This window comes from Mercenaria mercenaria, chromosome 1 (genome assembly GCF_021730395.1).
Source record: "Mercenaria mercenaria strain notata chromosome 1, MADL_Memer_1, whole genome shotgun sequence".
In the NCBI taxonomy this organism is placed as follows: Eukaryota; Metazoa; Mollusca; class Bivalvia; order Venerida; family Veneridae; genus Mercenaria; species Mercenaria mercenaria.
Window position 1 is genome coordinate 56,245,292 of NC_069361.1, and position 15,569 is coordinate 56,260,860.

General features: G+C 32.5%; 2 protein-coding genes across 8 annotated transcripts in view; one reads left to right on the forward strand and one right to left on the reverse strand.

The window, feature by feature from the left end:
- Positions 1-15,145, reverse strand: part of LOC123536700 (probable tubulin polyglutamylase ttll-15) — a 76,680-nt gene extending 61,535 nt beyond the window's left edge. Inside the window, exon 1 of the mRNA XM_045320105.2 lies at positions 14,834-15,145. The gene's annotated coding sequence lies outside the window, so the exon portion shown is untranslated. The remainder of the gene's footprint in view (positions 1-14,833) is intronic.
- Positions 1-15,569, forward strand: part of LOC123536677 (uncharacterized) — an 80,285-nt gene that overhangs the window by 19,034 nt on the left and 45,682 nt on the right. For 5 of the 7 annotated variants that reach the window (XM_053548595.1, XM_053548593.1, XM_053548614.1 and 2 more), the window contains 4 exons: positions 50-163; positions 2,377-2,463; positions 3,543-3,671; positions 5,276-5,290. In XM_053548595.1, coding sequence (XP_053404570.1) covers positions 50-163; positions 2,377-2,463; positions 3,543-3,671; positions 5,276-5,290 — 345 coding nt within the window. The remainder of the gene's footprint in view (positions 1-49; positions 164-2,376; positions 2,464-3,542; positions 3,672-5,275; positions 5,291-15,569) is intronic. The other 2 variants (XM_053548598.1, XM_053548599.1) reach the window with 2 other exon arrangements.

Genomic DNA, 15,569 nt, shown 5'->3' on the forward strand with positions numbered 1-15,569 from the left:
GAAAATAACTGTAAACTTGAAAATATTAGCCAGATATTTATGTTTGCAGGAAAGAGATTATCAGCAACATCAGTATTTGAAACGCTTGTGGAGTGATAGTGTCAAAGATTTTGGAGAGTTTACACCACGTCGATATAGGAGCCGCATGTCTCGGACGGTACAGGTCAGGGTTGTCCTCCCTTGCTAGTTGATACTGTAGCCACTGAAGTTATCTTTTCTTCTTTAAACTGCGACAGACATTTCAAGTACATTTAGTAAATTCATAATTATGAAGTTTAAATTTCATACCTTCAGTATATTTTCATTCAGCGTAAAATTCATTTAATTCCTAATTGTGAAGTTTTTATTTTATACCTTCAATAATTATATATTTCCGAAGTTTTGAAACATAACCCATTTCTAGAAACTGGGAATTTTCACAGCATTCTTCTCCAGTTGGAAAATTGGGTAATATTTCAGGTTTGTTGCTTTATGATTATAGTTTTTAAAAAATCACGAGAGAAGGTGCAAATAATGCTAAAAAGCAGTGAATTTAGGTACTTTACTAATTTTGAATAATTTCCATTAATATAATAATGACTTTAATGAGGTTATAAATTTCACTGAAGTAAAACATACTGAAATCTAAGGTTTTGTCTTTTAGTAAATCATACTGAAATTAGGTATTGTCTTTTGCTGTGTTGAAAAAAATTGCTTTTGCTTTACTAATTTTTTCTGTGAATCAAACATCTTGTTTGTGTCTCAAGGACATTTGTTGCCTTCAATATAGGAAAATAGAATGTCTGTTGCAGTTTCTCTCTGTTGCTACTAAAATCTAGGCAAGCCAGGACAACTTTTCATATATTATATTGTGATATTTTGATAAATCATTGTTGCTTTAAGCTTGCTAGAAGTGCTTACAGTATTCAGCAGCAGCAGTGATTAATTATGTTTTCATACCCGTTTGTGTTAGTCATTTATTTGACAGTAGGTTCTACCAGAATATATTAACTTTTTACAACCGGTACATCCTAAAATCCTTAGCAATCATTTGCATGCAATCAATTCAGAGTGTATATAATTCTGTAACACGTGTATCAGAAGTCTAATGTCCTTCACGTTTAAAACTTTACCTCCGTCAAGATTTAGTGGTTCTTACAATATTTTCTCTTTTACTATCAGTATGTTTTATCGGCTGTTTGACACAGATTTGTATAACTCAGCTACCAAACTGGCATGAGCTTCCACAAACTTAAAAAATTGCTACTAAAATTGTTATTACTATAGTATCAGTTCATATCTGCCCATATGTCTAAAATATATGCAACTTGTGTTGATATTATAGTTACTGTATTTGAGAAGACCAGTGATTATTACAATGTTGATAATTTCAAAGAAATTGGTTTGGAAACAAAAATTGATTTACAAAATGTTTGACTTTTCAAAGAAAGTAGATATACACTGACACTTTGTATAGATGCAGTTGTTTGCTTATGCTGTAAATTAAATTAATATCATAATAATAAAATTAGAGTTTTTTTATGCCCCCGGCATCTACTGATGCGGGAGGCATATAGTGATTGTCCTGTCCGTCTGTTTGTCCATTCGTCCGTCCGTACGAGGTTAACCAAATGGGACGGTTTCGTCTAGCATCAATACCCCTAACTAGAATGACTTGATGATAATGCAGATGTATCCTGTGACCATTCCTCATCTTCAGACATCACCTGACCTCATTTTGACCTTGACCTTGAAATTGACCTCGTTTTGGACTTAGCTTGCTTTGTATCGACAAGGATGCCAATGGGGGCATCAAGCATTTATTGAACGCAGCTACTTGTTTTCAAAAGTGCTTAATTCACTTGGATTTGAAATATTGGATTTCAAATGTTAAGATTGAATTGGAGGAAATTCTATTTGTTTGTTTTTTAGGACATTAGTTCTTGGTTTGACACAAAAGTAAAAGTAAGATTCACGAAAATAAATCTCAAATAAGTTCAAATGATTTCATAAAACAATCAAACCTGTAAACAGAGACCACCTGGCTTTAAAGACCACTACTTTCATTACCTGTTTAGATGCTGATAGTGTACAGTATAACACTGATCACTAGAAGTCAGAAGGGGATGAACTGATTGCTCAAGTTTTCCGAGGTTTCAAGTGATCCAAACAAAGATTATAAGAAAATTGAGTGAGAACCATATGAATGGCATGAGTCTGTGCAGGTGCTAGAGACATCAATGCCTGAGTGAATGCTGTTTCACTGTACATTAATAGATACAGTGTCCAACAATCATGTTGGCTGTTCTAAGCATGGTCTCTATATCAGGTTGGACTGTATCTATGATTATGTTGCTTTTTACCTTTACTTATGCTACTTTCCTGAATATGTTACAGAGAAGTATGGAGAACAGTCTAGATGATACATATGATGAAGATTTTCAAAGTGTTGATACAGCAGAGGAAAAGAAACTGCCAAAAGTGGTAATGGTTTTCTGATATGTTATCTTGTTGAAAAGTCCATTAAAGCGTATATTTTCAATTTTACTCAAGTTAAAAAAACAAAATGTTACTTTTTCTGTTACGTAAACTCCTTTATAAGTAAAATGATATTAACACTGAGAAATGTGCAGTTGTTTTTTCACAGAGTAATATCTTTGCTATAGAGCTTTCTATATTTCTTGACCTATAAATAACTCTAAAGTCTAATTCTTTGAAACAGCCATTTAAGCTGTTCTGTGTTAAGGTAGTTCTGCACGTTTGAAAAACCGGAAGTGATGGCGTAACGTCACTTATCCGGAAAACGTAGAATAATGCCTGGATTCGGCGTACGGGAACGAAAATCAGTTTATGAATTAAGAGCAACCTGTGAATAAATGTATTAAAATGGCACTGTTGCTATCTTTCTAAAGTTAAAATAGAATATTAAAACATCTTACACGTTAAATAATTCAAAAATATGTCTTAAAATAAGCTTGAAATAGGCGGTTCACTTTAATCGTAGCCAAATATCTCAAAAATAAGCACAAGGACATATACATTTTATTTCACCATATTATAGGCCATATGTTTATTTATGATTGTGAGAAGTTTCATTAAAATCTACATTGTAGAAATATTTCTATTCGCGAAAATGTTTTGAAAATTGCGTTTTCCCCATAGACTCCCATTATGAAAACTTGCGTGAGGTCGAAATTTTTCAAATCAGTCTAGCAAAAAATCAAGCACACGACCCTATCTTTTTTATTTGCTGAATTTTCTTAGTATATTCCAAAGTTTTGAAAAATCAGAGTTTAATCAAATTCTACATTGTAGAAAAAATTTCGATCCTAACGTGCAGAACTACCTTAAATGCATGCATTTGACTTTGACATGGCTTAGATAATCCGTATGACTTGTATAACATTCACTTTCAAAAAACAAAAGATAAATTTCTAGTGTAAGTTGTTATTGTAACTGCCGCAACTCCAGAGTAATTTGCTAAACACAAGCTTTGAGGATTAGTTAATGATTGCTGGTGATTTTGGGTAAAAAGAGCTATTTATAAACATTTTCACATTTAGAAAAAAGATGGAAAGAGGAACCAATTCAGGACAGCAAAAAGTGAGTCAAGTGTTCCAGTAACCCAGAAGAAAGATGACAGTAAAACAAAGACTTCAACAAAACTGCCCAAAATTATACCCCATAAAGCTGTAAGTATTGAAATTTAATCAAGAGGCAATACCCAATATATTTGGTGAATGATACTGAGACAATTTGCAGCTAGGCAATAAATGGGGTTCTTAACACTGAAGCTCAGGAACCAGGTCCCAGGGTTACAGAACAGAGTTTTGGTGACCAGTCTGGGACCATAATTTTGCCATCAGTTATCCTTATGAATGAGCTCATCATCAGCCAATCAGAGCCACGAGGTTTGAGACTGGTCCCCAAGCATAAGTTTTATAACCTGGTACCCTAGAATGTATATTGCTTAACAATCCTTTGTTATCACTGTTTGAGTTAAAATCATTAAAAGGTAAAGAAGATTCACATGTTTCTGTAAACAGTCGGACACTTTTGGCTGTAGAAAAAATTAGAATGGTATTATAATTACACAGTTAGCTCCTTACAAATGAAGAATATTTAAGGTACATCACATTCAGGATACCTAGAATAGGCTTGTTCATCAGTATGAGAAGTAATATTTTTCAAGTATGTTGGAAAAACACTATTAATATTTTGTAAGTCCTAGGCCTTATCTTAGATAGATGAGTTAATAGAAGTCAGTATCAAAACTGCAACATTGTTAGCTTCCTCTAGAAATTAACTGTTGGCATGTTTCTAATCTGAAATTGGTCCCAAAAGGTTGTAAACACTTCCTAAAAACTGACAGTTGGCAAACTTCTAATCTGAGATTAGTTTCAAAAGGTTTTATAGTCATGAAGTCTGTAGCTTCATGTTTTGTCACATTTTCAAGCTTTGGAATGAAATGCAACCATATCACTCTAAGCAGAATCTCAGAACCAAAGGAAAAGTTCAGTTTGGATGAGTTTCCTGTTTAATTGGGCAGAAGTTTTTAAGGGTTTCCAGTTTAATGAGTTGCCAGTTTAGAGGGGTATCTAGTTTAGTGGGGTGTCAGTTTAAAGAGGTTTCTGGTTTAGTGGGGTGTCAGTTTAAAGAGGTTTCTGGTTTAGTGGGGTTTCAGTTTAAAGAGGTTTCTGGTTTAGTGGGGTGTCAGTTTAAAGAGGTTTCTGGTTTAGTGGGGTGTCAGTTTAAAGAGGTTTCTGGTTTAGTGGGGTGTCAGTTTAAAGAGGTTTCTGGTTTAGTGGGGTGTCAGTTTAAAGAGGTTTCTGGTTTAGTGGGGTTTCAGTTTAAAGAGGTTTCTGGTTTAGTGGGGTGTCAGTTTAAAGAGGTTTCTGGTTTAGTGGGGTGTCAGTTTAAAGAGGTTTCTGGTTTAGTGGGGTGTCAGTTTAAAGAGGTTTCTGGTTTAGTGGGGTGTCAGTTTAAAGAGGTTTCTGGTTTAGTGGGGTGTCAGTTTAAAGAGGTTTCTGGTTTAGTGGGGTGTCAGTTTAAAGAGGTTTCTGGTTTAGTGGGGTTTCAGTTTAAAGAGGTTTCTGGTTTAGTGGGGTTTCAGTTTAAAGAGGTTTCTGGTTTAGTGGGGTGTCAGTTTAAAGGAATTCCACTATATAGAACTGAACTATTATGATCATAAATTTGATAAAACCTGAATGTTTATTCAAAGAGCCTACAAAACTAAAGCCAGCATTAAGTTTTGTTTGGTAAAAGTACATAAACATGTATTGAAATTTAAATCTAGGAAAAGACAAAGAAGGTGAGATATGTTTTGATAGGTTATGGGAGTGAAAGTAGTCCATGTGCATTATTTCATTTGAATTTTTATGTTATATTACATGTTTTGGTGAAGGTAGAACTATTTTATTTGTGTGGGTTTTTTCCCCAGAAAAATGTGTGACTCTGATTTATTCCTAATACATTTTATTTATGTTTATTATGTGAATATGTTCCAGATACTTAATTTTAAATTTGAGTTAAATATTTTTGTAGAACCAATTCTAATGTAGAACTGGGGATTGTGAATTTAGCTATGTTCATTTACCTATGCATTCACTGTTGTGTGAAATATTCTAGTCACAGCTAAGAAAAACTTGCTTTTTAGCAATCTATATTATATACCTTACTATAAATAGTAACAAAAATGCCCTTGAAAATGGTCATTACAGCCTACCTTCCAATTAGTGGGCAATGTGCTGCATGCGCCATAATTATAAATAGCGCATAGGAATGTCTGCCTTTTTTGATGTCAACATTATAAAGCAATTTTAATATCAGAGAGACTTGGGTGTTTCTTATAGCCATAATGGCACACCTTGTTTCATTACTGCAGTAGATGAGAAGGCACACACTCAAGCTATTAATAATATCGTCTGTTATATGATGCCAGAAGTATTCTAGATGCTTTTCTGCAACACAAATGTCAATTTCATTAATTTAAACATGTACATTCCTGAGTGGTAGACAGATGGGAGATATGTATCTGGACTTTGAATTGTTTGATCCTAATTGTACTAAGACATATGTTGCATATGTCTTGTCTTTTAATCTGCATTGTCATGTAATCTTTTCTGTGTAAAAGCAGTGAAAAATAACACTTTCAATATTTTCTAACAAAGTCTGAATGATATTACTATATTTTATTTTGCTGTAGGGAACAGCATCTCCTAAAGTACTCAGAGAGCTTATTAATAAAATGAGCCATGCCATGGGAAAACCAACATAGTGGGTTTGCGACCAGCATGGATCCAGACCAGCCTGCACATCTGCACAGTATGGTCAGGATCCATGCTGTTCACTATTATATAAATGGTTTCTCTAATTGCTATAGGCTTTGAAAGCGAACAGCATGGATCCTGACCAAATGGCTGGTCTTGATCCATGCTGGTCGCAAAGCCACTATGTTGGTTTTGTCATGGCGCGGTTCAAATCTCCTTTTTTGGAGGTGGAAAGGATGCTGTTAGGATATCTTGCCAACTTGTGTGAAACAATGTTTAGTTTTTGCAATAATATTCCAGTTCTTGGATAATCATGTAAGGTTTACCACCATATTATTGCACAAAAACATAACATCTAGTAATTAGAGACACAGTACTGTATTTAGTGGTAGACTTCTGAAAAATGTTCACATCCTTCAAAACTTTGCACATTGGTATACATTATTAAATGAAGTCAAGAGATACTGACATACAGAACATAATAATTATGCCCATTTTCTTTGTCTATAGTCTATGCTCACATGTTTCTGTACTAACTTATGCATGTTCTCTCATCAGTAGCTAGCTTTCTGCAAAGACAGTGGACTTGTTACCTAAATTTGTACATGTTTTTCTAAGTGTGTTGAGGCAGTGTCTCTTCGACACTTCTGTCCCTTCAGTAAGAAAAAAAATGTATACATTTAAAAATGTATTAAAATCCACGACCAAAGTTCTTTTTTCAAACAGTTTTTCTTCTGATATTTTAATGGTTGCAGACCCCTGTAATAGCATGAGTAGTACATCTTAAAGAGCACAACTACCTATAGTTTTCATATCAAGAAAAACATTGTCTTGTGAATCAAACAGAGTTTTGTCCACATTATTAATGCATGTTGCATTGTTATACAAACAGCAATTCAGAGCACTAAATATTAAACAAGGGCTTACAGGAGGTGCAACCTTTCGCATGTGGGGGATTGTTATGTCTCCCACCACACAGTGGTGTGGGAGACATATTGATTTACTCCAGTCTGTCTGTCTGTTTGTCTGTCTGTGTGTCACAAAGCTTGTCTGCACTCTAAATTGAACATTTCTCATCCGATCTTCACCAAACTTCAACAAAATGTGTCTGCCAATAAGTGCTCGGCTAAGTTCGATAACTAGCCAAATCGGCCTAGGCACTTCGGAATTATGGCCCTTGATTTACCAAAAAGACTCAGATTTCTTGCACAGTTTTACCCCTAAACCGGCGCCTATACTACTAGTAGTATAGGCTTCCTTTTGGTGTCAAGAAAGCACATGCAAATGTGGATTAAGTAAATAGTATTATAAAGACTGACTTACTATTTAGATGATTAGGCAGTTGTGGGAGACATGCGCTTTTCTCAAAAGCATCTCTAGTTTTGTTTGTTTCTATACCCTTGTCAGTTAATGCAGGAGCATAAATGTTTTTATCCAGTTTTTGGATATGTGGTCTAGAATGTATAGTGTATGTCCATAATTTGTGTGATGTGTTTTGGATTTAATTATGATTTATACAGACGTGTGTCATGTGGCAGTGCTAACCATAAGGCCAAGTCATTGTTGCTACTTAAGGAATAGTGGAGAACACCAGAGCAACTAAATGTGCTGCTATTGCTAAATATTCAGTGTTTGGAATTAATGTTATTGTATTGATGCAAACATGTAATTCATGAAGTGTAGTCCCCACGGAATATGAATGATTTTGCAGTTATTTTGTGTAAGTCTTCAGTTGTTCTATCCGATTTTTGTCATGTTAACGTTCATAACCATTTACTGTTACTATTGATACAACCTTTTTCAATTTTATTTTCAAGAATAGGAGAGAATTATAGTGACTTAATGAGCATAGAAGAAGGTTATAAAAAATGTACTGCCAATGAAAGATTTAAAACAGGTTCTGTATCATTGATCCACCTACTTGCTTTGTCAGAAACAGCAACTTTATTACAGTTTTCATTTTATTTATGCACATCTAAACAAATGCAGACAGCATTTGGCAACGCAGGTCAAAGTGCTTCTTGTATTGGGGTTTGCTTGGATATCCCACTTGTGAAACATTATGCAATAGTTTTGAAATTAAGTCATTTTTTATACATTTACAAAACATACAATTTTTGGACAAGATTATTCAGTAGACTTTGAATGTTTCTAAGTTTCTAACCATGGTCATCTTGATTTATAAGAAAGAAATAATTGACTCAGTTTAATTAGAGGTTTCCTATTTTATATTATGCTGATGTTATTTACTAACATTATTATTTCTAACTACATGTTACTTTGGATTTCTGCAACTTGGAATAGTGGTGTAGCATGATTTTAGCAGTTTTAAGGAGACAGAATGTGAAATGCTGTTTCCAGCTCAGGGCTATACAAAACAGTATCAGGAATGAAATGTACTGTTGGCCACAGTGTCTTGTTGATTGTATTTATAACTGATTTGTATATGCAACTGTGATTCTGGATTTTTGACATAGATCAAATTATTTAAATGACAAAAATTTAGTCTATTTCGCAAATAGAGTTAGTAACTCAGATTTCAGAATCCAGTGTTGTACAACTGCAATTGGCTATATTACAGGACTTAGAGAATTTACTTTTTTTTTGCTAGTAATGATTACTGTCCCACATTTACAAAAGGTCTTTCACACCTGTCTCCTCTGCATTGTTTTTGAATTGTAATGGACATGGTATAGTAGCTTTGGTGATGGTGCAATTTTAAGTCCAATTAACAGTGGAGAAAAAGTATGCATGTTCACTTACTAGGCAAAGGCAGACCAAACAACAAAGAGCTTTAATTATAAATTAATAGGTTTGGTCTTCAACAGTATTATGTGTTTTCAAAATACATGAGCTTGTCTTCTTTCACTAACTATAATATCAGTTTAGATTTTGATGTTGTTTGGAGCAAATTATCCAAATTCATTGTAAATCATGTAAATGTGTTGTCATGTTTAATTTGATGGTCAAGGTTTTAAAGTTATATGTAAATTATATAGCAATTTTGTCCTGGCACCTAAAAAATGCTGTGACATTTGTACATGAGTATTGATTATTAATGTGTTTTACTTTTGATTAAATCATGATTTTATTGGTTAAGCTTTGAATTTTGTTTGTACTTTAATTTCTTGGGTCATTTTAATAAACATATTTTTTTATTACATTATTTTTGTTACCAGAATTTAATCTTCATGTTGGAACTTTCACGAAAATATGAAAAAAATACTCAAATTAGAAATGTTGAACAGTCTATTTTAGTCTTATTTCATTTCTAAGTCGTTATGTTTTTACAGTTCTTTATCCTTTAGCTGTGATGAACAGTTGATTTTTTTCATTTATTAAAAGATCATACTTTTCAGGGACTTGAATGAAGATTTAAAATACCCATAAAAATTCCCCTGTGCTACCACTTTTTTCAGAAGTTGTTAAGTGTCAGATTTTTTTTATTCTTTAAATAAAAGGATTTACTTTTTTTTTCTTGAATAGGAGTTAAATATTACAAAACAGGTTCAACTTAGCTAGATAAAGTGACATATCTGTTTAAATAATGCAACAAGCACATAAGGTGGAATGTCCGCCTGTAGCAACCTGTTTTTTATCAATTTTATACATTTATCCTAGCATTTCAGAGATTTGTGGTTGCAGTTTGAATGTTTCTACAGTGGTAGTTGATGAAGAAATATTGGCTTATTGACAATTTTAAAGCATTATTTATAAACCCTGACAATTTAAAATGTTATTTTTGTTTTTTTTGAAGTTGCCATATTTTCATGTTTAATAGTCGAACATCAATTGTAAAGCTTCCTACCCTCTGAAGGTATACACTATCAATAATTAATGTTCACTAGTAATTTTGATGTAGTTAAATAGTTTTATTACCATTAGTACATTTTTGAATAATAATTTTTGCAACAATTTGTCACATTGCACGATTTTTAGCAACAATTAAAAAGTAGTACTTGTACTAATTTGTTTATCATGCATGCATTTACTTCTTTTTTCTACTGAATATAGCAGTTCATTAAATCTAAATGATTCTCAATGTGATTGTTTTGTTTAAGTGGGCAGATATTATTGTTTTCATTTTAAAGTCATTACATTCGTTGAAATTTCATGTATTTGTAGGAAAACATTTTCAATTTTGTATATTTTGTGGTAATAAGTTAGTTTTTTAATAGGAGGATTGTCTATATGGTTATTAGAGTGTTTTTTTGATAGAAAACTATACAGGATGAATATTACATGAACTGTAATGTTGGTCATGTGCATATTCAGTAAAAAATCAATTTTGAGTGGTACCAATTCGAAATTATAGACTTACTTGACATTCTGAAATTTTGATGTAGGTTTGTGAAATTGATGCGATGGAGAGAAAAATAGTTTTTAATTATAGTTAGTTTTAGCATTCAGCATCCAATTTTCTGTAAGTTTTATTTTTCATGTCGATTGGAGATGGATTTTAAATAACCAATTGTACCACAAAACATGTGATAGATAAGTCGTTCAAAACACATAACATTAATCCATTATCGTTTCATTTTTGTTGAGAATTAAATAATTACTGATTTAACATATTCCTGTCAGAAGAACCATGTCCAACATTTATTCATCCATACTTAATGGATAATCATGATTTCGTTAGCAGAAATATTTGTCTCATATTGGACATTTCTCACGATTTACCTAAGTATTTCCTTCAAACCATTTGAAGTATATTGCATTTAAAAATTGATGGGGTGTCGGCCACCATAAACAAATGGTTGAATTTGTACCACATAAGACACTTTGCTCATTAAGTTTAGAAAAAACCACTAGTTAAAGGTGATTGTTTTCATGATAGTGCATGAGCAGTCAATTTTATTATTGGAATGTGAAAAAATTACATGTGTCAGTGCATTCAGTAAGTAGTAAAGAAGTCGATTCATATAGGTACCATTAGACATGGCCTTAACAATAATTCCTTAGTTGTTTGATTGTACGCTTTGTGAAATTTTGTTTTTGTAAGTGTTCAATGGCAATGCTACACATATGCAATTGGATGGTGTAATGGATCTGATGTCAGTCATGCATGTATATTATGCACAAAATATATGAAGGCAAGGTATTAGTTTGTATATATATCTGTTTATTTTTGGTGACATGCAGTTTGTACAGCATGACTATAGCATGTACTATGGGTATGTACAAAAGTATGACATAGGTCAAGATTCCGAGGTAATTTGAAGTTTATTGATATGCACAGTTTATATTGGCATTTGATTGACTTGTATCACAGATCATATTGTAAATGTTTTTGTAAATTTTTTATGCGTATTTTAGGACAAAATTTCTTTGAATAGATATGAATCAATATGAATATATTTTGCACACAGATATTTAGAATTAATTTATCAGATTGGTGCAGTTTAAACTTGTCTGTTGTCAACTTACTTTATGTTTTTATATTTCATATTCTGCTTTTTAAAATGTGTATAATTCTACACTGTACAAGTATAAAGTCTCAAAACAGGTAATCGGCCTACTTAGATAGGTAGAGAACAAAGTTATTGACGAGAAGGTTGCTAGTTTGATCCCATGGTTATTTGGTAGGAGATAGTGTGACTGAAGTACAATGTCCTTCAGCTCTGATTCCTGTGGGGAAATTGTCAGTAACTTGTGGAGAACAAGTCAGTGCTGGTGCATAGTCCAGGAACACTTGTTAGGTTAACTGACTGCCCCTACATAACTGAAATACTTTTGAAAAAGGGTGTAAAACAAATCAAAGAAACATTAATTAACAAACCAAAATGGGCATGAACAAAAATGAACCCTTCCGTATCGTCTGAAAACTGACTGCCAATACAAAAATATATTGTTAAAGTAGTGGAGTGTAAACAGAGACAAAACATCTTATCAGTTCTCCTCCATTTTATTCATGTGGGGAAATTGTTAAGTACTTTTTGTGAATAGTTAGTGTTGGTTAATATTGAAATCCAGGAGTGACTTTAATGCCTGCAGTAAAAATGTGTAAAACAGGTTTCAAAATAAACAAGTTACACAGTCACTGTCGTGCTGTTTCTCTTTAAAAGTTGTATGTTCGAGATCTTATTAATGTGTTGGTAGGGGTGATATTAATGTTATCACCAAGGTTTTTAATGACTGCTTTTGTTTATAGACAACTTTCACGCAATCCATGTTATTCTCTAATTGATATTGGGGGAAAAACATTCAACAGTGAATAACTCTGCATGATCCAAATTGCCTGTAGAGTTGTTAAGTAGGAAATGACATTCTAGTTTAGTAATTAACCTCTTTTGATGAAGAGTTCAGTAAACCAGTAACCAGTGTAGTTTTATTGCAAGTGGGCAATTATAAAAATTGATAATGACCAGAATAATTGGTTAAGCTATATTGTAAATCAGTGCATTCTTCCTTTTTTATGTGCAACCATTTAACAATTTTATCATATAGCAGTCCTTTTTCTTGTATTTTGTATATTTATTAACTTGTTTAATAAATTTCAGACATAATCAAAAGTACAAATTCAAAAAGGAGAAAAATATAATGTTTCTCATTTAAAACATTGCATCTAAATTTTAAAATCGATGTTTTAACTTTTAGTTTCAATTTGATAGTGTTTTTGGTTGTTGTACATAAATAATATTGAAAAATGTCTTTCTAAAGGTAAAAAATTGATAATTTAACAATGTAACACCTTAAAAATTTTGAAATCATTGTTGTGGTTCGTAATGTCAAATTCATTGATAGTGTGTACTCGTTGTTTCTGTAGATTGTTATTGCTAAACTGCTTTTTTAGCAGTCTTAATGATTAAAACTTGAAGCGTCTTATTCAAGCTGCAGTTTAGCTGTGAATATTTTTGATAAAAGCATGAACTTTTACCCAACAGATTGTCTTCTAGTTACATGTAGACAAAACATACATTGATAGTCTTTCAACTATTTCTTCATTATCAATTATGCTTTTGACCAGTATACTGCTGATAAAGACTGTTGTATTAAACCTGTATCAGTCAAGTCTTAGAATTTTGTAACTGTGATATTAAGGAAGTCAGAAGTCTGTATGTTTTGCCATAGTTTCCCCAATTTGTGCATAACTTTCCCAGGAAGTAGATCTTATTTGCAAACCTTCTTTGCATTTGAGCTAAAATAGTTTCTTAGGACATGTTTTTTTACATGAAATGTGTTCATCTATTATGAAGGTTGTTCTTTCTCCCATGCTTGCACTCAGAGGAGTAATGGAAAACCATCAGATGATAAGGATGATGAGTTTGAAAGTGATAATAAAAACAAACCAGGAAGATCTGGAAAGACAGACAAAGAATCAAAGGAAAAGACCAAAGAGGAACAAATGGAGAAAAAGAAACACAACAATGAAAGTAAAAAGGAGCAGAAACCAAGGAAGGAGAGCGAAGGGCTTACTAAAAGTTCTTCCAGTTTGCAGAGTGAGAAATATATAACTAATGATTTGGAAAGAGTTAAAACTTTGATTTCTGAAGATCAGCATGATGATGAGTCTGGTAATGTAACTGAGAAAGATCAAAGAGACACTGAAATTAAAGATGAAGATAATAATAAGACAGCTGAAGAAGATGATTTCTTTGATAAGGAACCAGTTGATGAAATGCAAAATACAAATCCAGAAAAGTCGGAACAAAAAGATGGACTGGACAGTGGTAATTCTGATATGAAAGATGACACAAGAAAAATGCAGGGTGAGATAAACAAAAAGGATGAAAATGGTGAGAAAACAAGTGACAGAAATGGTGAAGCTAAAGAAGACAGAGAAAAACAACCTGATGAAATAGAAAATGAATCAGTGTCCGAGGAAAGTAAAGAGAAATCAAAGGAGACCACAGATGGAGAACAGAAAGCTGTGACATCAAAGCAGAATAAAAGAAAGAAGGCAAGCTATGTATTGTAGATGCATCCATTGTATACACATGTATTTTTACCTTATATGACATTGCTTCTGGAAATATGCATGCTTCTTTGATAGCATTTTGCATGAACATCAGCATGAGACAAGTGCATTTTTAAGCAGCTAAAAGACTATGTGGTTTGTATAAATTGACAATCAGGAAATTAAGGTCAAATACAAAATAAAGTAGAAGTAACAGTAACATGAAATGTTTTGTTACAAACCACATACTCTTTTCCCATGTACTTTGGAAATCTATTCATAATGAGTGTTTCGTCAATTTTGTGTATTTTCATGTAGTTTATATACATCTAATTCCTTTTTAACAGGAGTTTAATATATTTTTTCTGCATGTTGTAGACACATAAAGGCCTAAGAGCTAGGCTGTTTAAGAAGTACGAGATATATTTGAGGGTTAGTTTGTAAATGTATGTATTTGTTACAAACCCACCCATTCAAAAGTAATTGGAACCTCTTACCCCATTACCTGTAGTTGTACATTAATTGCAAGAGTAAACCAAAAGGCATATATTACGCGGATAATATGTGTGTTTGGACATTTTATATTTTCTATTGGTACTGGTTCTTAAAGTTATAGAAAATGTTACTATAAGAAATTTTAATGTCGTAACCCAAGTGTACTTCATAAAAATAGTTTGATACTTACCCAAGTCCTCCAGTTTCCTTCAGTACTTGATAAGGCACTGTTGTTTTGTATTTTCATATGGATTTGTTGCATTTTTATCTGTATTTCCTTGTGACTGATGTTGCACTTTTCACATTTATAGAACTGTTCCAAGTCTTTCATATTATTCACTATAAACCGTGTAAAAATGAGTTTAATATATATAAAGAACAAAATATGTTGACTTCACATACTAAGTGAATTTGAGCTACCATCCTGTAATAAATCTGCATATGCCTTGAGGTTTGAATAAATTGTTTCACATATCTCTGAATAATGATATGTTTAGCATTTTGATTAAGCATATTTTACATTCTCCATGAATGCATGCCAGTTTATTCAAATATATAAAATAGAGGCCAATTATTTAACTATAATCAGCTTTCATTTCCTAGTGTAAAACAGTAGTGATAATCATGTAATATTATATAATATTATATTACTGTAAAATCGTTTAATTTCGTGGGCAAGAAATGTCGTGGTTTTGGTCAAAACTATAATTTCATGGGGGTATGAATTCGTTGATTTCAACTTTTGAACATGAAATGAATGGGAATTTTACTTGTTCGTTGGGATTAAATTTTGTGGATTGACTCAAAAGTGAAATCCACAAAAATTAGCCCCCCCACGAATATTAATGATTTCACAATATATTATGATAACATGCATTATTTTTAAGTGTGTGGAGTTGCTTTATTTTATATGAATGTGGGATGCA